A 22,293-nucleotide genomic window follows, 5' to 3' on the forward strand; every position below is an offset into this window, starting at 1 on the left:
GACATCAGTTAGCCATATATATTTTCTGAGTCTTTAGAGGCAAAGAGGAGGCCATTTTCATTTAGGAATCAATATGAAGTGCATGTGATCTAACTTAGAACATTATTATTCATAACTACGATCATCCTTCAGAGCGGGGAGGGTAGAGTAGAGGGAGTATTATCCCCCAAAAGGCCATTACCAGAGATAAGTAACTTTTTATTCTGTTGGATTCTGCTTACAGCAGATTCCTCACCCTTTGAACAGAAACCACAGCAATACCCTCTCCAAGATGGTGTATATGAAGGAAAAGTCAAAACGGAAATTCTGGGAGCACGGAAACAGCAAAATAGCCATCCCTTCTTAACCCTGAAACCAAGTAGAACAACTTACTTACCTTTGCTAATGATGTATCTGTAAGAGATGTAGGTTAGTTATAGATTTCTTATCTAAGGTCCTGTAAGGGAGTCCCTTACTCTAGAAGTCAGTTCAGAGAGCAGGGAGAATGGGTGGGGCGGTAAGGAATCTATTACTAACTTATGTCTCTTACAGATACATCGTTACCGAACATAAGTAACTTGTTCATCTGAAAAAGACAGTTACTTATAGATACCTTACCTTAGAATAGACACCCCAGCAATGCCAACCCCAGAGGAGGGTCTGTGAACCAAATTCACACCAGAAAATCCTGAAGGAAATGAACGGGCAAAATAACCATCCCATCGAACTTAGCTGTCCTGGCAGTAATGTCTGGTGAACGTGTGCATAGATGCCCACATTGCCGCCTGGCAGATGTCAAGGAGTGGGACTCCACGTGCCAATGCAGTAGTTACTTCCGTAGCCCTAATGGAATGAGCACGCAGCCCCACTGGAGGTTCTTTTTTCGCTAAAGCGTAACAGATTTTAATACAAAGGACAACACATTAGGAGATGGTATGCTTCTGGACAGCCCGACCGTTCTTGGCACCCACATAGCCAACGAAGAGTTGATCATCCACCCGGAAATCTTTTGTGTGGTCAAGATAGAAGGACAGAGCATGTTTTGGGTCCAGGCGTTGGAGTCTCTTTCTCCTTGGAAGGGTGCAGAGGTGGAAAAAAGGTGGGCAAAGTGATAGTTTGTCATATGTGAAAAGGTGTAACTACTTTAAGAAGGAACAAGGGTCTCAACTTCACTTTGTCCGGATGCACAGAAAAGAAAGGGGGCTTAGAAGAAATAACCTGAAGCTCACTTACCCTGCTAACAGAGGTGAAAGGGGGCTTAGAAGAAAGAACCTGAAGCTCACTTACCCTGCTAACAGAGGTGATGGCGACAAGAAAGGCAGTTTCCAGAGTGAGAAGCCTCAGGACAGTGGGGAAGAGGCTCGAAAGGAGTGCACATAAGGTAAGTTAAGACAAGGGTCAAGTCCCACTGGGGCATTATGAAAGGAAACAGGGGAAAGAGATGAACAATGCTCTTAAAGTATCTGTTTACAATAGGGGACTTGAGTAAAGAGGGCTGGTCTGGTAGCCCAAGGAAAGCAGAAATAGCTGCAAAATAGCCTTTCAGAATGCCCAGAGCAGAGCCCTGCTGGGCCATAGAAAGGATGAAAAAAAGAATATTTGAAAGAGGGGCAGAGAGGTCCTAATGGATGGACGTCTGGCTGCCAAGATGACGTTACAGACTTCGGGCGGAAGGTCAAAAGCTGTCAACCGTCTCCGCTCAATCTCCATGCAAGAAGGTGGAGGCTGGACAGGTTTGGGGGGAGGACCGTCTCCTGTTTCTGCGACACAAGATACTCCCGATCGGAGGATCGATGGCAATGCTCGGGGCACCAGATTCTTCGTGCCCAGTACGGAGCCACAAGAATGACTTAGGCCCAGGCACACTTGATCTTCAACACTCGGGAGAGAAGTGGTACAGGTGGAAAGGCGTTCCACTTGCAACGAAAAGCATCCCTAAGCGAATGCTGCCTTGGAAACTCAAACATGCAAAACTGCTGACATTGCGCGTTCTCTTCGGAGGCAAACAGATCTAACCAAGGCTCTCCTCACCACTGAAAGAGACCTTGCACCAACTCAGAGTGAAGACGCTATTTGTGATCTACCAGGCACCGACAGATGAATTCGTCCGCCCTGGCATTCAGAGAACCTGCCAGGTGTTGAACCACCAGGGTCATGCCCTGATGTTCCAGCCATGTCCAAAGGCAAAGTGCCAGTCACCAAAGGCACATGAGGTCACCAACATCAGCCTGTGAAAGGCCCCACAAGGCTTGAAGCCAGTCTTACAATGGGACATCCCTCACACACCAGGAGCCAAACACTCAAAAAGAAGTCAACAAAATGTTGGAAAAAGCTTAGTCAAAAAGTGACTTAAAGGGTAGCTCTCTCCGAATCTGTGCTAGGCTGGCGCGGAATAAGAAAGTACTTTGGTCTGGTAGAGTGGGATCCACTTCTTTCTGGTGGTTCCTTTTGGTAAAGACATAACAGATTTTGATTAAAAGAATGATCCACCAAAAGGGTCTTCTTCTTAACCCCCATGAACCTCCTGCTACCTACATATCCATAAAAACGTTTGTAATCGGATCTGAAGATTTTAAACTGTTGCTGTAGTTGCTGATTGCACTAAAACCTATGGCTGTTCAGAGGAGACTCATGCTTGTGAATTTCTCCTACTTTCTGGGATGAGGTGGAAGAAAGTACATGAGAAGTGTAATGGACTGCCCCATATGTAAGGTGGTAATTCCCTTTGATAAGAAAGACACTTTTGACTTGAGCACCAGCTTGTCTGGGCACTAGTATGTGAAAGGCAGTCACACACACAACGTCTGGAGCTCACGGATGCATCATTCCAACATGACAGCCACCAAAAAGGCTGTCTTCAAAGTCAGAGGCTGGAACTGGCAGCTAAATAAGAGTGAAAATGGTTCCCCTTGCCCATAATACATTTTATGTATTATGGGCGTATGTGTATGGGTGTATGTGGCGCCTTCCTCCATGACAGCGGGAGGAGACACAAACCCAGGCTCAGAGGAGAGGTCAAGGCCACCTGCATCCTCTGAGTCATCCGACCACTCATGTTTGGACTTGCACTGCCGTGCAAGAAGGTCCTCCGAACCCTCCCAGTCATCCCCCTCCTCCAAGGCCCGAGGCACAGGCTGCAGCGGCGGGGGAGGTACAGGGGAAAAGAAATGCTCCAAGGGCACCGGGAACAGCGCCGGTCGGCGCCGATCCGGCTCCAAGTCCCAATTAGTGTTCCAAGCCGGAGCAAAATTGCCCGGAAACTCGGGCAAGGGGACAAACAAAACCCATTGCGGCGCCGTGAACGGTGCCGCAGGGGGCGCCGGAGCGGCCGGCGGAGGACCCTGCGGTGCTGCGGCCGGCGGAGGACCCGCCTGGGCCGGAGCCGCCAGCGGCAAGCAAGGGCCCTCAATAGGGACCACAGGGCCCGAAGGCGCTCCGGCGGGAGCCCTAGGCCTGAAAAGGCGGTCCATGGTGGCAATAAACTCTTGCACCTGGGCCGGAGTGAAATGAAATGAAATGAATGAAACTTATATAGCGCACGACTTACCCTGGGGCATCTCCGCGCTTGCTTAGGGAACCTGTCCTGGTATTCCCCTGTGAGATAACCTTGGCAGGGTATCCACAAGGTGAAAGCCAGGCATCCCACCGCGAGGGGCCGTTGTGGAGATTAAGCAAGCTATTGCCCAGAGTCGCAGAGTGTGAACCCGTGAGTCGAGAAGGCACCGGAGCGAGAATTAACGAGTCCGTGGAATTTTTGAGCCCAAGACCCGCCGAGGCGGGGAATTGAACTCTGGTCCAGGGCCGAACTCAAGCTCCAGGTCTGCCGCCTCTAACCCCTGAGCCACACTTCTCCGCCGACGGACCCGGATAGGGTGGGTTGGCCGCGGGACTCTCAGGCTCCAACGGAGCCGTGAGGGAAGGACCCCATGCCCCCTCGTTCACGTCTAGAGACCGACAGGGGAACGTCGGAGACCGTACACGCTTCTGTGACTATTTCTTGTGACATTTCTTACCAGATTCCGAGAGTGAAGACTTTGACCCCGAAGAGCGATGATGATGGCTCCGCGGTCGGTCCCTCGAGCTACCCCTGGACCTCGAACGGCACGGAGGCGACTGCTGGGCCTCCAGCAGCTTTCAGGACCGCTCCTGCAATGCCTTTCGATCCAAGGCCAGACAGTCGGAACATGACCGGGAGTCATGGTCGCGCTCCAGACAGTAGAGACAGATGCCATGGGGGTCGGCCACCTACATCGTACGGCAAGAGGCCCCGCAGGATTTAAATCCATGCATCCATACGTGGCACCAGGAGTCAAAGACTCAAAAGAAGTAGAGACAAAAGTCTCACAAAGTTAGTGAAAAAGTGACTAGGGTACGTGTTCTACATGGATCTGCGCTTGCTGGTGCGGAAAAAGAAAGAACTGACGTCAGTGCGCATGGGTGGCGCCTAAGTAGTTTCTGTGACGTCATCTCGGCGCGAACGACGCCAGCGACAGACGCGGAGCTGCACAACACCACCTACCGACATGCAGGGGTACTGCGGACGAAAAACTTTCCGGATCCAGTCTGACGCCTGGTGATATTCTAAGGTAAGGAATCTATCACTAACGTGTCTCTTTCAGATCACCATATACCCCTGGACTTTCTATCCCAACATCTTCACTGAAGATGAGCCCCTCACTTGTTTATTATACTGAGATTATCTTTGTTGAGAAACAAGACTTCATTTCAGCTACATGTCACAGTATAGAAAATGTCTCTGCTGCCTTTCAGATCACCACAGAAAATGGAACCTGTTCTCCCAAGGGAGGATAACGGTAGCTTAATGTCAGGAGATGTATTCATACCCCTTAAATCCTGGATATCTAGCAAAAAGCTGTGTATCTGTATCTATAGGAGGGAGCAGATTTTCAGCATCATAGTTGCCAATCTCTGTATGGGCCAGATGCTCAGCATCCAAACTGGATCAGAGTGAGACACAAATAACTCTTCCATGCACCGACAGGCTATCTTCCTTGCAACAGGTGGAATATCTGGAAAGTCATCTGGTTTGAACTGTGAATTTAGCATTGGTTTTGGTGCAGAACTCACTATCACTGCTGGTGTCAATTAAGCCGATGCTGAAGCAGATGATTTAGGTGTCAAGGACAACATGGAGGCAAAGACACTGTAAGCGGAAGGCGGCACCTTGGCCTATCGTGGAGGGAGCAGTGGAGAAACCAGCTTCGAAACAGGCACTGAATGATCTTGTGTGATGGAAACCATGACCACCCTTACTGCATTGACACGGATTTGATCGAGATCGAACTTACTGGTATCTTAACAACCAAGAAAGATGCCTCAGTGCGCTTGAAGAAAGAAAAAAAGACAACAATGCCATTGCTCTTTGATGCTTGAACTTCCAAACTCACTTGAGGAAAAGGAATTAGCTCCTGTACCGGAGTCTTCTCTCAGGAAAAGGTAAATATGCCTTTAGATTATTTTCTATTCTTTTCAGACCTGAGGGAGAGGGAGGATAAAGCAGGGGAAGAGGGGGCTGTTGCAGGATTTTTGGTATTTTGTTTTTAAAGTGCTTCAAAGGTGAACTGATACAAGGCCTGGTCCTGAACCTGCAGTATGTCCCTAGTTCTTAATGGAGTGACCCTTCAACGAAGCCAACATCAATCTCTTTCCCTGACGGCCTTGAGATGAGTAGAAAGTCAAAGATCACATCTGGCATGGGCTTTGGCCCCAAACACCATAATAAAGCATTGTGCAAATCAGTCACCATCGCCAGTCAGTGACCGGGGAGCAGGGCTTGGAGTCTGAAGATACAGGAGGAGACCAGTCTCTATGAAGAAATAAGCACTCACAAAAATGTCAAAACTACTTACAAAACCTCACAATTGGCTCTGGATTCCGCATCACGAGAGGGACAGAAAAAAAAAAAGACATCAATGGTACCTGTGCACATTATATGCACCTGGTTTTATCTTGAGATGGTAGAAGCACCGACGGAGACAAATCGTTTCAAACTTTCAAGACCTTCACTCTCACTTGGTATAACATTACAACTACGGAATCTGTGGGAATGAGTAACTATTAGTAGTATTTACTTTATTTTCATAATGTTCAAATCATCTTGCAATCTCCACGACATTAGGTACTTCGGGTTTAGATTGGGAATATAATTACTCTTGGAACTAATTATTCTTGTTCATCTACTACTGATATCGTTATATTTCATGAAATTCATCTTAATCTACCAGATTTTGTCCTGGTGATACGATGACATATGAAAAATGCCAAAGACTTCAATGCTAATTGTACAACTCGTTTATTTTCCGGTGTCCTGCTTTTAAAGCCGGTGCCGGGTGCCAGTTTGGTTTTATGGTCACTTGGCTTCTAGCATGGTGCATGGCACAATATAATGTAATCCAATATATCAGTGAAATGGTTCCTATTAACTCACCAGTCTATCAATGTCAAATGCTCAAATAAATTTGCTTCAAACTTGTTTTGAGATTATCTAAAAAATTGTTTTACTCAATTGTTAATATTGATTCTTCTTTCCTGTTGTTAAATTCCTATATGTTATAGCAATACAATCCGTTATTTTAAGTTGGCGTGTTTTGCTTTCATATCTCAGTTTATACAGATTTCGTTCAACATCGGGCCAATGCTCTTCCGTTCATCATGGCTCTTCCTCTGTAGACTAAGTCCCTGGTTCAGAGTTTGGAAGGGGGTACTCCATCACAAAGGTGCCAGATAGCACCCCCACCTAATTACAAGTGCATTATGTCCTACAGAGCGCGTAATAATGCAGACGGGATTGAAGTTGTATTTGTGACAGAGTAACCTGAATGCCAAACTCCAAGTCAGGCCATAAATATCACAAGTTACTCTTTCTGTTACATCTGTGCTTCCTTAGATGCTGTGGTTCAGAAGCACGAACGCCGGTTCAGAAACAAAGTTATTTTTTCATATGCTAAGGCATAATTTTTCAATAGTCAAATTCTTCTGCACATAATTAATGTAAGCATTGGGATTTGAGAATTTAGTGGTAGCACCTCTGAATAGCGTAAACAATATTTATCATGCACCAAGAATGTATAGAACACTTACCCCATCCTTTTTATCTCTCTCCAGGGCTCCGTGCAAGAACTCCAGAGAAACTTCTTCATTTTCATCTAGCCACTGCATCACAAACTGCTCAAACCACCTAAAGCAGAAAGGTGAAGAAAGAAGACTGCTCAGGCACAATCCCCATGTGTGCAACAACCTCACAGAGGTCCATGAGAACACAACTTTCAAAACTATCTGGGTTAAGAGCTTTGATCAGGCAACAACGGTCTGCTTCACACCAGAAAAGTGGCAACTTTGAGAAAGAGAAATATTTTATTGTTTAACTTACACATATGGCGGCTGAAACCATCTTTATCCTTAGAGCATTTCCTAAACTTCAACAGACAATAAAAACACTGGCTGTGTTGTACCGCTGGCTCAATAACTGTGTGTAAAGTGTTGTTGAATACCCCATGTGACATACGCTCTTAAATTATGAAAGAAATAAGCAGTGGCCTTGAGAAGGACAGCTGTTCTGTTCCTCCCATGCTCCCTTCTTGCTTCCTGAGATGATCCAGCACGAGAAGCGTCCATGTGAAGCTAACCTTCTCCTCCGGTCTTGCACTTAGGTCGTGTTTTAGGTATGAATAAAAAGTGGTAGAGACAACCATATCATAAAATGACCTACCTTGGATAACTTGTGCAGCCTTTTGTGTTTGTTAATAAGAAACATTAAACCATCTTCCTCACTGTCAGAAAGAATAAGGAGGGTTTCCTAAACAACATTTAGCCCTGATATCTCACCTACTGTTTTGTAAAAATGAAAAAACAAAATCAAAGTCACGCAATTTGAAAAAACGACCTCTACACCCTTAAAAGTCCTTCCTCCACAGATAAGCAACAGATGCACCGCTGCAAAGCTTTCACAATAAACTGTTTTAAGCAGGCAAAATTTAACACTACTCATGAAAACTATTCATGCAGTATGAAAACTGTAAGGATGGCAACCAACAATAGAAACTGGATAACATATGAAAGTTCATTTAACTTCAACAAAACAGAATCTTCCTCTAGTTACACCTTTTATATAGGTTTTTAACCCATAAGAAACCTACAAGGGGGACATTCAAAATTATTTTCAAAAGCATTTAGTAACCTTTTGCGTTTAAAAACCTACAATGACCATCAAATCAATTGCATTTTGTGCTCTACGCATGTTTGCGTTTTCTGCTTTAACTTATACCATCATTGGTAGGAACTTCTGACTTGAGACATACCCCAAGCATCGTTTCAGTATGTTGCCACCCAAGAATAATAACTATTTCCACAGAGTCCACCATAGCTTCTCCAAAATCATGTTCCATTAACCCTGAGGCAGAGGCGTAGTTAGAGCTTGTGGCACCCGGGGCTATCCCTCAGATTGCCGCCCATGGCACCCTTAGTCCTGTGATTGTGTGAGGAATTTTGAATCGCACCTCACTGTTAAATTTCGGGCACAAATATTTCTCACATGTATCATTGGAATGCTAGATTTATATTGGTCTATTAACAAGTGCAAGTAAGTGTTAACTATCTGAACTCGCAGTTTTAAAGGGCTGAGCACAGCACCCCAGGGCCACTCGCTTAATTATACTGATGTGATTTAAAAAAAATACTTTTAAACATATTTGTCAGCCTGCCTATGTGTGTCTCACAGGCTCTTCCGAACCTTGCCCAGCAATCATGCTATCACGCACATGCTCATTGCGGCGGCCGGAGTCTGTGAGTCAGCTGACTCGAATGAATTTATGGTATAGGCCTGAGGCAATTGAGATTTGTGTTAGGGCCTCTCGCACCCTGTTATAGTCTGGGCCCAGGTCCCATGTGGGACAGAGAGAGCAGCATGGAGTTTAGTGATTCTTCTCTCCTGCTTTATTATTTGAGCTCTTTCCAAACAGCCGCAATGCCACATGTTGACAGACAGGTACTCTCATCAGCGTGCGTCGTGACTGTCACTCGAGACAGACTACTTTTGCACTTACCTGTGTGTATCTGGATCTGAAGGTGGGGTGTTGGATGTAGGGGTCTTTCAACACTTGCTGTGCTGCAGGCTTTAAACAGAAATGCAGGGTGGACTGAATATCCGACCGACTACACACGCTATTTTACAAGGAACATTCCAACTCACAGTCAGGATCCTTGTGCCCTTGGGAAGAAGATGCAAGAACAGGCCCATTGCAAGGATAGCTGGACTTCTACACAGGAGAGTCAGGGTACATACATGCTGTATGCCCATAACCAATGCCACAAGCCAGCAACTTTCAGCAAAAGGGTTATGGAGAAATGCCATGCACAGACTACAGGGCAACAGAAGGGTCAAAATTCTGGAGTCTGAGGAGTGCTAGATTTGGAATACGAGTGGTCCTGTTGATTGAGGACACCAACCTCCCTAGCAGCCACTTTATTTGGCAACTATACCCCTATACATAATGTGCTGATTGACAGGGGGATGTGGGAGGCTGTGGTTTCGGATAATGATAAGTGCGTATATCACATTCACGTCAACATGCCTAACACAGAAAAAAATCCTTCTACTTTGAGGCAACAAACAGCATAAATATTTGTTAAAACTGAACCAACGGGATTAAACCAGTGCATTCAGATAAAACAATCTACTCACAGACGTGCCTAATGGGACCTTAGAATAGGCCTTGGTATACATGATTTTTCTAGGTCGAACCCCGCAATCAGGGTTGAGGGGGCCGCTCTGTGGTGACGGAGTTTGTCAGGGTAAGGGCTCGTTTCACAATGAATGTTACACCGAACTGTAGAACCCCAAGTAGGCGCACCGCACTCCATGAATACCGATTAACAGTACTCTCATAGCTACCAAGTTTTCAGATTGCAATGTCCAGCATGCGGTGCTGCCCGCTGAGGCTGAGTGAGAGTGTGCATGGCACTCCAAGCAATCAAAATAAGGTTTACCATCATGCCAGAAGGGCTTTAGTAAAAATTACCGCTGCTCAATTACTTGGTAAAGTTGGTACTTGATGTAGGAGGCGTTGCGGCTCGGTGGGCTGGGGAGATGGCGGTTCGGCGGGGGTTGCTGCTGCCTCAGCTTCTTTCTCGTTGTTCACTCTTCATTACCGCTTCTGCTAGTGACACACGCAACGCTGGCAGGTGGGGGCAGCATGGCGCAGCACCTGTGCCGCCGTGCCCAGCGTGCCTGCATCTGTTCCTGGGCAGCTTCTTCTTTGCAGATTTACCACGCACGGCTGCGGGAGCTTGCCCACGCTGCAGTCAACACACAAGGCAGACGTGCCACTTATCCTATTAATTTGCGAGAACTTGAAGACGCAGTACCTGGACTACAGCGTTGCCCTTCCCTTGGCACTGCAATTTCAGTGCGAGGGCTGGCCAAACATTGTGCCCAAGGACATCATTGGTAGCGCTTTTGCGCGCTACAGGATTGGGGCGGTCACAGGACCACAACAACAAACACGGTACGTCACGCACGGTAAGTGCACTGCAGGCAGCATTTCCAAGTAGGTGTGCTGCTTGCACTTCACACGGGGGCCGTGCGGCCCTGGCGGCCCGCTGCGGTGGCCGTTATAATTTATTAGGGGACACTGACATTACTGTAATGACACTTGAGTGTCCCCAAATAAATTATAAAGGCCGCAGCCACGGGCCACTAGTGCCGCGCGGCAGCTGCCCCAAAATAGTGCTGCCTGGAGCGGACCGCCCCCTCCCCCCGAGCTACGCCACTGCCCTGAGACAGAGGCGCGTCGCCCCACGAATTTAAGAGCAGTGCAGAGGAGAAATAAAATAATAACAAAATGTTATCATATATTTTCCTTTCCAAGGTGTGGGGAAGGGCGGGGCTGGCTAGAGGAGGGGTCAGGGGAGGAGTGTGAAATGAAATGAAATGAAATGAAAAGTAGATTTATAGAGCGCGATTGCTGCCCGGGGGCGTCCAAGCGCTAGGAACCAACAGAGGAGGCCTGGCAGAGTTGCTAACAGAGAATTACTGAGGGAGGTTGAATAGGAATATCTTTAACTGTTTGCGGAATGAAGAAAGGTTGGGGTTGGCTCTAAGGTGTAGGGGGAGTGTATTCCAGGTCTTGGAGGCATTGTAGGTGAACGTCCTTCCCCCAGACCTAGTCTTTTTTATTCTTGGGGCAGAAGCCATGAAGGCCTGGCTCGAGCGGAGACTTCTGCTGGGTTGATAGTGGATGACTAGGTCATGGGTGATCATAGGACCTGTGTCCCAAAAGGCCTGGTGGGCAATGCACATGGCCTTGAAGAGGATTCTCTGAAGCACTGGCAGCCAATGTAGGCTGATCAGACCAGCTTTGGCTGATTGTCTGCGTGGAAGCTGAAGCAGTGTGCGAGCCGCACAGTTCTGCACTGTCTGAAATCTACGCAAGGTGTATTCTGGAGCACCAAGGTAGAGGACGTTGTTAACACCTTGGGTGCTTGAGATATTTTCCTCCTGTGCTGCATTCCCTTCATTCCCATTGTTCATGACGAGCTGAGCTCGTCATGAGCATCGAAGTGGGTTAAAGTCTAGGCGGGACTGTATCAAACCCTGGATGGCTACCTGCTTAGCCTCCATGGGTAGAAGGGGGAGAATTTTCTTTAACCTCCTAAGAAGGCCAAAGCAGGTAGCCGAGAGTTTTGTAGCCTGGATGTTAAATGAAAGGGATCTATCCAGCCACACCCGAGGCTCTTGATGTTATCCTTGGGTGCTGGAGGGGTGCCTAGACAGGGGGGCCACAAAGAGTTGAAGAAACTGGGGTCAGAGGGGCCCAGGAGCATTAGCTCCATTTTGTCCCCATTCATTTAGTTTGAGGGTTGATGAGGACATCCAGCTCTTTACCTCCTCTAAACACTTTCTAAGCCCGCCTGACATTGGTATGTTGGCCTCCTGCGCCAATGAGACCACCAGCTGGGTGTCGTCCGCGTAAGAAATAATCTTAACCCCAAATGGACGGACAACCTCAGCCAGTGGCCTCATATAGATGTTGAAAAGCGAAGGGCTTAAAGAGGAGCCTTGTGGGACCCCGCACCTCAGTGGTCTGCTAGTGGACACTGACTCACCATCGAATACTTGAAAGGATCTGTCTTTCAAGAAGGACTTGAACCAGAGCCAGGCTTTATCCTTGATTCCGACACTAGACAAACGGTTCAGCAGGATGTCGTGGCTGACCGTATCGAATGCCGCGCTAAGGTCGAGGAGGATCACTGCCACTGATCCTCCTTGATCTAGGATTTTTATGGATTCCTCAGTGACCACAAGGAGGGCGGACTCAGTTCCGTGTTTGGGTCTAAAACCCGTCTGGGTGGGGTCTAACAGTTGGTTGTTTTCTAAGAAATTCACTAGTTGGAGGTTGGTGTATCTCTCCAGGATTTTACTCACCCAGGGGAGCAGGGAGATAGGCCGGTAATTGCTAAAATCTGAGGGATCCAGATTGGGTTTCTTTAACAGGGCTCGGACCATGGCCCGTTTCCAGACAGGAGGGACAGTGCCGGAGGAGACGGAGACGTTCAGGAGGTCCATTATGGTTGGCAATGTGATCTGGGATGCTGACATTATGATATCTGGCGGGCTGGATCGTCAGGGGATCCAGATTTTACTTTCCGAGCCACGGACTCTAGGGATGCAAGATCTAGAAGGGGGAAGTGGTCCAGTGTGTGTGGAGGCTCTAGTGGGGGGTGTGTCATAATTGTATTGGCCCGAGCTAAAGGGGTGGTAGCTAGGAGGGGGAAGGATGAATAGATTTATTGACTTTTTGGTGGAAAAACTCTGCTATGTCATTACAATGGACTGTTGATTTTGTCTCGTGCAGGCTAGATGGAGGATTGGTGAGTTTTTTCACGATTTGGAACATTTCTTTGGGTTTTGATTTGGCTAGAATAATTCTATTGGAGAAGTATGCAGCTTGGGCAACTTTGACTTCTGCTATGTAATCATTGATTGAGTCTCGGTATCACATTTTTTTCTCCGGAGAATAATCTAGACGCCATTGTCTTTCTGTTTTTCTGCATTGGCGTTTCTTTTCCCGGAGAGCCTCTGAGTACCAGGGGGCGGTTTTATGGGAGCGTTTCAGCGTGTTTTTACTTTTAGGGAGGGTGTCTTCAAGGGTTTGTGTAATCCAATCTTCATAAGCCTGATTTGCTAGACAAGGATCCTTATTGTAGAGGGGTTGGTTGCTGGCGAGCTTAATGGGCCATTCCTCGACTGAGAGGCGTGACCAGGCTCTGGCGAGTCTTATTGTGGGTCTAGTGGGTGGAGGCTTAAGTGTGGTCCAGTTGAAGGGGGCCAGTAAATGATCCGTCCACGGGAGGGGAATTGGTAGTCCGGCTACAAGTTCTACACAGTTGCTGAACACGGGGTCCAGCAGATGGCCCTTAACGTGAGTTGGGGTCCTGACATGTTGGATTAGTTGCAAGGCAGCTAGGTCATCTACGAGCGTAGTGACTGTATGATCCAGTGCAGAATCGAAATGAAGGTTGAGATCACCTAACAGAGTGAAGTTAGATGTAGTGCTAACGCGTTCAGCCACAATCGAAGAAAGATGATTGTGGAACTGCTTAGGGGGGCGATAAATTAGTGTTCCTGAGAAGCAGTTATTAGGAGAAAGTTCGAGACTGAAGGCTAAGCTCTCACAGGCAGGGATTGTTTCCGGAGTAACTCGGCAGTGAAACTGTTCTTTATAAATGATTGCTAGGCCTCCTCCTCTCCCCTCAGGTCGGTCCTGCCGAGTAATTTGGAAGCCTGGAGGGAGGGCTGTTACTAGGGCAGGGTCGGAGTCTGTGGCGAGCCACGTTTCCGTCAGGAATGCTGTGTTTAGGCAGGGATCTGCAGTTTAACAAACATACAGTACTCGTGTGTCAAGTCTAGGGCCAGCTTAGGTTTAAGGGTTAATTTACATTTTGGACAGGTTTGTGGAATGTCTTCTGCGTGGTAGAAATGCAGGGGGCAGTCCACAACAGGGGGCCTAATACTGTGAAGGGTTACAGCGCTGTAATGCCTGGTCTTTTGAGACTGAGATGTAGGGGGTATGGCCCTAGGCCCGGACTCGGCGCGGATGAGCGCAGACGAGCTTGCCTTAAGCGCGCCTTCGGCGCGCAATCGTCGCGCAATCGTCGCACCCGCTGCGCTCGTCCGCTGCGCCTCCGGTAGATGCACATGTTTATAGGGCAGTGAGAGGATACGGCGGGCGTGGCCTCACAAGTGGGCATGTCTTGTGGCTAGGCGTGGGGAATGGCGGCAAAAGAGACAGAGAGACTCTCCCGCGTCAGCGCTGAATCCGCTGTGCGGGGATGCCTGCACCAAGTAGATCGGGTGCCAAGTAGGTCGGTGAGTGATTTTTAAAACAGATTTTCACACAAGTTAAAAAAATGAAATGCGAGCGAATTCTACTCCCGGCTGTGCCCCAGGAGGCCCCAACCATCCAATGCGACGCCCGCACTCAGCGCGCTCTAAATAGTTGGTGCGGGGGCGTGGCCTCACAAGTGGGTGTGTCTTGTGGCTATGCATGGGGAATGGCGGCAAAAGAGACAGAGAGGCTCTCCCGCGTCAGCGCTGAATCCGCTGTGCGGGGATGCCTGCACCAAGTAGATCGGGTGTCAAGTAGGTCGGTGAGTGATTTTTAAAACAGATTTTCACACAAGTTAAAAAAATGAAATGCGAGCGAATTCTACTCCCGGCTGTGCCTCAGGAGGGTCCAATTTTCTAATGTGACGCTTGTATTCAGCGCGCTTTAAATAGTTGGTGCGGGGGCGTGTCCTCACAAGTGGGTGTGTCTTTTGGCTAGGCGTGGGGAATGGCGGCAAAAGAAACAGAGAGACTCTCACGCGTCAGCACTGAATCCGCTGTGCGGGGATGCCTGCATCAAGTAGATCGGGTACCAAGTAGGTCGGTGAGTGATTTTTAAAACTGATTTTCACACAAGTTAAAAAAATGAAATGCAAGCGAATTCTACACCCGGCTGTGCCTCAGGAGGTTCCAATTATCTAAAAAAAAGTGTGCATTAATGTATGACCAGCTTTCTTGGGCCAGCCAAACATACATGCATAGTAGCAGTATGCTAGATTGTTATATAATTTTTAATGTGACTGCATATACATACGGTTTCAGCAAGATGGTGGAACTGTTCGTTCTATTCAATGTCTTGATGCTTGCTATAACTTTTCGCCCACTTCAGTCTATTAATCATTGCAGCACACATTCTATACAAGAATCACGTTGGTTCAATAAATATTGAAAATGTCCCTTTGTGTATTATTTGTATAAATTTTCTGAGCAAACGAGAGCATGAGTTATGAGCGAAAGGTTCCTGATCTATCACCACAATTCCCGAGGGATCTGGGTTGTCATGTTCAGCGGTTGCCAACACTGTTAGCTCCCTATCTAGGTTTAGGGGGGCTTGCAGTGGCACTGTGAGGTAGCTGGTTCAAGGGACGACATATGCTGCAAGGATGCACATTATCAGTCTGACACCCTCCCAAAGTCTATGTCATCCACTAACGCCCAGCTCCTACTGATAAGTGGAAACTACACAATAATATGTATTACATCTGTTTACCTGGAGTGAAACCTATGGAGCAAAAGACACAATTGATGAATGGAATGCAGAACAAATCAAAACATTCACCCCCAGTCAAGAGATCTGGGTTAAATCCATCATTCTTTTGCTCACCATGCCACCCCAGTTTAGACCTGGCCATATGTAAATCAGTCTTAACCCTGTGCCTCATGGGAACAGTCCAGCCCGAACTGCTAAGTCAGGTCCTCCCTGGACTGGAAACAAGCATCCTAAGACCGGTTTCGGGTTTCACCCCTCTTCAGCCAGGATAGCATGAATCCAGTGGCACAGTGAAACCTTTGGCACTTGTCTAGGACCCCTTGGTGCATTCTGTGCAGCTTGTTCGGTGTAAGGTGAGTGCAGGTAATATGTGAAATTGAATCAATTTAAAGCTTGTGTTGCCTCACACTGCTTTTGGATAGCCTATCATATTCTTTCACCCGGTGTCCGTGAGCTCTTCATCTAGATCTCTGGTCCCAAACTCATGCAAGGACTGAAGGGTCTGACCTGAAATACCCTTTGTAGGAAAGTGCCCTTTTTTGACATGGTCCCCCCCACTTTTTACCAGGTATCAGATGCAATTTTTACAAAGTAAACTGGGTTCCCACTAACTAGAGTTCCACTGCCAGTGTTCTGTTATTAAAACAAGTTAACTGTATAATTGTTCTCCAATTGGCAAGGCCTTTAGCACCCCTGCAAGTCCCTAGTAAATGGTACTTTCTCCTAAAGAGGATCCCTAAGCGCTGCAGCATGTATTGTGCCACCATAAGGAACCCACCACCAAACTCATGTAGAATGTCATAGCAGGCAGTGTGAAATGTGTGCAGACAAAAGTGAAACAACATCAGGGCGCACACCCTGTGTGCCATGCCCACAGAAACTGCATGCCTTACATCTCAGTTACCCCAACAGCTGGCCTTACAGCCCTAAGACAGTGTGCATTATATTACATGTGAGGACATATCTGCATGAGCAAATATGTCCCTCTGCTGTCTAGTTCAATTGCTAGATTAGTACAAGTGAACAGGGTAGCCATCTTAAGTTTTTGTACTGGGCAATGGTCATTACGAGCTCCCCAGCTACATGATGGCTTTACTGATCAAACACCTTGCGCATATAAATCCATACGGATGCCAGCAGTGGGTTTATTGAGATATGCACCAAGAGGGCAGGTTAGACGTGCCACCTGAAAACCTACCAGCCTCTTAGTGTGCTGGCTGGCAAGTACCGTCCTGCTTGCCACTACACACATGGTTCTGAACGCCTACAGGTGAGAGGCGCACTTAGCGAGAAGCAATACCTGCTTGGAGGAAGGTGTTCACACCTCCTCCAGCAACATGTCTAGTAAACATGCATACCAAGGCCTGGGACTTATAACACCCTGCCACATTTGATATGTGATCCCGGCTTCCCCAAGACCTGGGAGATGCCACCCCCTGTCCTGAGGCCCATTCGGTACAAGGAAAGATGGCAAATTAGCCCTACTAGGAGGCGTGGTGCACTACCAGGCAAGCCACACCCCTATGGTGGGCTACCTTATGTGCCCCATGAAAGAAGGGTTCCACCATTTTTGTGAAATTAGGAATTTTGAAAAAGGGTTATGCCCACTCCCCAGAGGAACTGAGTATATAGTGGGTGGAGTGAACCCAAGGTTAAGTAGCCCATTGGCTACTACCATTTGTTGGACTTAGCCCTTCTGGCAGGTTCACCTCTAAAACTTTCTGCTTATGAATGTGAATTGGTGGTAGTGATTTTTGGTTTCTGCGCACTTTACCACTGTGTCCCACGGTAAAGTGCGTGCGTGTAGTGAGGTAGGCTGCCCTCCCATAGGAGTCTGGATGGGTCTGCCCGGTGGTGAGTGTGGAGATTAGCATGAGTGATGTGTGGGAGGGGTGCACCTGGGTCCTGAAAAGGGCTGGGCTTTCCCCAAACAATGCTGGCTCTGCCCCCTGTCATGCGTCTAATGATCCTAGCCCTGCCAGTGAATAGAGTGAGGGGTTGAGCACATCAAGAGTGCTCACAAACCAGCTGCGACTGGTTTTTCCCCTCACCCTGAGCAAAGACAAAGGATTTTACAGTATAAGAAGTGGCTGTGTCCCCTTACAATTTGTTCTCTTCCAGGATGCTATCTGAGGGGGGCTGTTGCCGCTGGGCACCAGGAGGACCGCCACTTGGACTACCTCCCTGCCTGGAGGCCCAGTGAGCTGGCTCTGGGCCCAGCCTTGCCCCCCTGCCTGCCTCCAGAACTTAGCTGGAGCTCTATTTTGCTGATAGCGCCTGGGAGCGCTTTTATTTTGTCCTTAGAGCTTGAGAGCGCTTCACTTGTTCTTCGTCGGTGCCCACCCGGCATCTGACCCGTTTTAATTGCTGATTTGGTAGCGCGAGCGAGTGCCCACCTTGCTTTATATTTAGATTAAAAGTGGGAGCCTACCCCTCATCAGCCTCGTGTTTTCGCCGCCGCAGCCCGGTTCCCCAGGAAGTCAGGCATCTTGTGACATGGGCAGGGCTTCGAGGCAACCCGGAAGCTGAGCGGCCGCCCAATCACTGCACGGCCCAAGAGAGAGAGACCTGCCTCCCAGGACGTCCCGGTGAAGTGCGGGGGAGCCCCTGACTGCCGGGGGCCCAGCAGCGGGAGGAGAGCGGCTGGGAGTGCAGGAGGGGCTCCGGTGTCATAGAGAGCCCCGCGCTGCCCAAAGGAGAGCCCCGGAGAGCAAGAGCCCCGAGTGCAGCCCGGCGGCCAAGAGAGGAGTCCGGTGGAGTCCTCCAAAACCAGTGAGTGCGTTCGAAGGAGAGGGGGGACGCCGGGGCACATTGCCGGTGCCCGCCCCTCCCCTCCAGTGCGAGGCCGGTGGTGCTGAGAGGCCCGTTGGGCCTCACTTGATTCTGAGTCCCCTGAGCGGGACACCAACGAAGGTGCCAGATTTGTTGAAGAGCCCGAGAGGCTCTTGGCCACATAATTGACCTCGAGTCCCCCGAGCGGGACTCCACGATCCTGGGGGCATTTGTTGTTTGAGCCCCGAGAGGCTCAGGGCCCAGATTTGTGTGATTAGAGCCAAGAGGCTCAGGGAGCATATCTTTGTGTTCGAGCCCCCGAGCAGTGCTCCTACGTTGCAGGGGGCATTTGTTCTTTTTTTAGAGCCTGCAAGGCTCCCAGGGGCATTTCCGTTCTCGAGTCCACGAGGCTCCACGCCCGCATTTTGTAATTTAGGGCCCGAGAGGCTCAAGGCGCCACAATACGAGTGCTTTGGTCAGAGCCTGCGAGGCTCCCACGTGGGCCCATCATTATTGCTAGAGCCACGAGGCTACCACGTTCTGGTTGGCCCCATTGTTGTTCTTGAGCCCACGAGGCTCCAACGCGTGTGTTCTCATTGCCTTTCATCTGCCCAGCACTTAGTGGGCAGTTGCCACGTTTAGGTTTGTTCTTGGCTGCCTGCGCAGCCTGCCCTGACATTTTGGACTAAGGGCATTTGAGCCCTTGAGAGGCCAGTTGGCCTTGGGGACAGTTCTAGTGTTGTGCCTATGTGCACCTTGCACAATTTGTGATTTACTTGCTAATGTGATTTCTGCGCAATTGTTATTACCTAAACCTCTGAATGTTTTTATCCATCATGTGTTTTGTTTCTTTCCCTTTGCTATGTGTTATATGCTTAGGTGATTGTTTTTCCTTCTATAGGTCCTGCTAGTAAGGTCCTGGTACCCTGCGTGATTTTCCTAAGGTGGTTAGGGTTGCGTAGGAGGTACTTACCCTTTACCAGTAATTACTGGTTGTGTGCTACATGTACTATTTTGGTGCTACAGTCAATATATGTTCTATGTACTAGTGTTATACCTACAAGTATTATTATTCCTACAAAGTGCTAATTACAACAAGTGCTAGTTCTAAAAGTGCATACCCCTGACAGTGGTCCATGTGGCCCTGTCCTGTACACAATCCCCTGTAAATTCTGCCCGTGCCTGTTGGCACATTGTAAAGTGTGTGTTTTTATCTAATGTGTTTTGGTATAATACAAAGGCTATTTTTATATATAACCTTGTGTGGAGTTTCCTTTGTGGTGGGCCTTGGGTGTTGTTGCTGGGGTGCGTGCGCAAATACTAAACTCACATAGCCTCCAAGTTTAGCCTTACTGCTCATGTCACGTTACCAAGGGGGTGAGCAGGGGTTAACTTGGCGTGTAACTCCCTTGCCCTGACTTAGAGTGGTGGTCTCTGACTGACTTTGGCGCAAGCCTTGGCCAGCCAGAGATCCCATTTCTAACACCATTCATTCCTCTTAACGACCCTAAATCCAGCATTTAAGTGGCCCCCTGACACCAAGAGGTAAGATTCATCAGACTGAAGAAAGAAGATGACAAGGAAGAGTCAAAAAGCAAGAACTGCGGACTGCTGATAGACTTTGGTGCCAAACCCTGCCTGCTCACATGCTCCTGTCCCTAAAATTGCAACAACCAGACTCATCCTGCAGCTGTACTTCCTCCAAAAGCTTTGGAGGGGCTCCAGCACTTCGCCAAGTCGTTAGCCTCTCCCTTGAAGTGGAGGAGCCACTTCCTTGCAGCCATCAAACAAAACATCCGGTTCAACATCCTACTTTTCATTGGGTCCACTGACGCAGCAGCTGCCCAGGAAAAGGTCCCTGTGCTCCAAGAGGTCAGGTCCTTCTCCCCGCCAAGTGAAAAGACACCAGCACCAACTGGAGACACCCTGCACAAATGCCCAGGGTATGAGACTTCTTGCAGCAACCAAAGCTTGTTGGAGTCCAATCCGGACTCCAACACCAAAGAGACTGAGCAGGCGATGAGGGACGTCCAGCACAGAGAGTGGCACATCTGTCCTGATTTGTCCCCCTTTGCAGGTCTAACCGAGAACCGTGGATGCCTGTGATGCACAGGGACCAGCCGACCAAAACTCACTGCACCCGAGCTCCTCGGCCCTGGGCCACAACAACATGCTGTGCTCACCTGCTCCCAGGACCCCCACAAATCAAGACCCCCGTTGGGAGCTCCTGGAGATGTCCCCAAGTCCCCATTTGCAGCCTGTTTCTAGGTGCCCACTCTCTTTTCCTGCAATGTAACATAAAGGCTACCAACCCGTCCAGCACCTCTGCTCTGGACACTCCACGTCAGGTCCACTTGCACTGCTGGTGGTGCTTTAGACCTTAGTCCCCTAGCACCTTAAGTCCTAACTGGGACCTCTGAGAACTGTTACAATTAACCATATCCTTATTTGCTCCATAGGAAAGCATAACCACATAAAAAATGTGTTTAATATTTTTACTTACCTGCAAATAAATGCTATTACGAAAAGTACTCACCCATTTACGAAGTTCTGGGTGTTAAAAAAAAAAAGATCAAAATACTTCTTCTATTTCTAAATTGGCTTTCAGTTTCTTCTTGACCATGTCTTATTTATTGACTCTGTGTTCTCAACAAATGCATTTAACACTAGTCTCTGATAAGCCTAAATGCTCACCTACACTACCACAAAAGATAGCATTTGGGATTATTTTAAGCCCTGTAAACCAATAAGGTTTGCTTGGACTTTCTACAAAGTATAACTCGTTTTGATATACTATGTAAAAAGCCAGCTTCCTACACCCTTTAAAACATATGCAGATGAGTGACATTTCTTCTACCCTGTTCCAGCTCCCACGCACAACACTAGTACCAAGCGTGCTTTTGGGGTCTCCTTTACTATTGCCAAAACCTTCCTCATTGTTGTAAGGCACTGCATGTCAGGAATTACCCAATGGGATACAGTATTCTTGTTGAAATTACTGGACGGTGTGCAGTGCATCCCTGTCATAGGGGTTACCCACTGTTACCAACCCTGTGTCTATCCATTGGTGTCTTTCTGGTGCCTCTCTCACTCACTTTCCCAATGCAGTGTATGCACCACAGAAGTAGGTCTTGTGCATATGCCATCCCCGGAGCCACACAGGGCATCACTCTAAGCCAAGAACACCTCTCAGTTTGTAGCATAAAGGCTCATGCTATATCCTTGAATGTTCTAAATCGACGATGGCACTGGAGCCGAAGCACCCGACGACGCTGGGGCCGGAGCCGCGGACCTGCTAGGGCTCCCAATCGGACCCACGGGGCCTGAAGGTGCTGCGACAGGTTCCGACAGAGGGAAGTGCGACATCATGACCGTGAGGAAAGCACTTATCATCTGCGGAGTCGGGCGCAGCCCCGGGACCAGTGGGTATGGAGCTGGACGCGGTGCCTGCCTGCCGCTCCAGCGGAGCCGCGCGTGCCGTGTCGCCCAGAAAACCCGGCCACATCACGTGAGCGTCGGGGGGGGGAGTAGAAGAGCGATGACACCTCTTCAACTTCTTTTTTGAATGCCTCAACTTACTGGAGGACTTGGAGCCCGACGAGTGGAGGTGACTCGACGAGCGGTGATGACCGCAGCTCCGCGACCGGTCCCTCGACTTCCTCCTCGACCGGGACCTCGAGCGGTGCGGAGCCGACTGCCGGATCTCGAGCAGCTTACGGGACCGCTCCCGTCTAGCCTTCGAGGTCAAGGCCTGGCAGTCGGGGCACGACTTGTCATCATGGTCGGCCCGAGGCAGTAAAGGCACTGACGGTGGGGGTCGGTCACCGACATTAGGCGGTGACAGGCCTCGCAAGGTTTAAAACCAGGTATCCCTAATGGCACCGCAAGTCGAAGGTCGACTCGAAAAGTGTATAACTAACTGTTTCTT

At 48.7% G+C, this 22,293-nt stretch overlaps 1 protein-coding gene across 4 annotated transcripts in view; it reads right to left on the bottom strand.

The window, feature by feature from the left end:
- UNC13B (unc-13 homolog B) overlaps positions 1 to 22,293 on the bottom strand; it is a 3,024,149-nt gene that overhangs the window by 600,673 nt on the left and 2,401,183 nt on the right. For all 4 annotated transcript variants that reach the window (XM_086960243.1, XM_086960242.1, XM_086960241.1 and 1 more), the window contains one exon: positions 7,081 to 7,177. In XM_086960243.1, coding sequence (XP_086816369.1) covers positions 7,081 to 7,177 — 97 coding nt within the window. The remainder of the gene's footprint in view (positions 1 to 7,080; positions 7,178 to 22,293) is intronic.

The sequence above is a fragment of the Lissotriton vulgaris genome, chromosome 3_1 (assembly GCF_964263255.1).
Source record: "Lissotriton vulgaris chromosome 3_1, aLisVul1.2, whole genome shotgun sequence".
In the NCBI taxonomy this organism is placed as follows: domain Eukaryota; kingdom Metazoa; phylum Chordata; class Amphibia; order Caudata; family Salamandridae; genus Lissotriton; species Lissotriton vulgaris.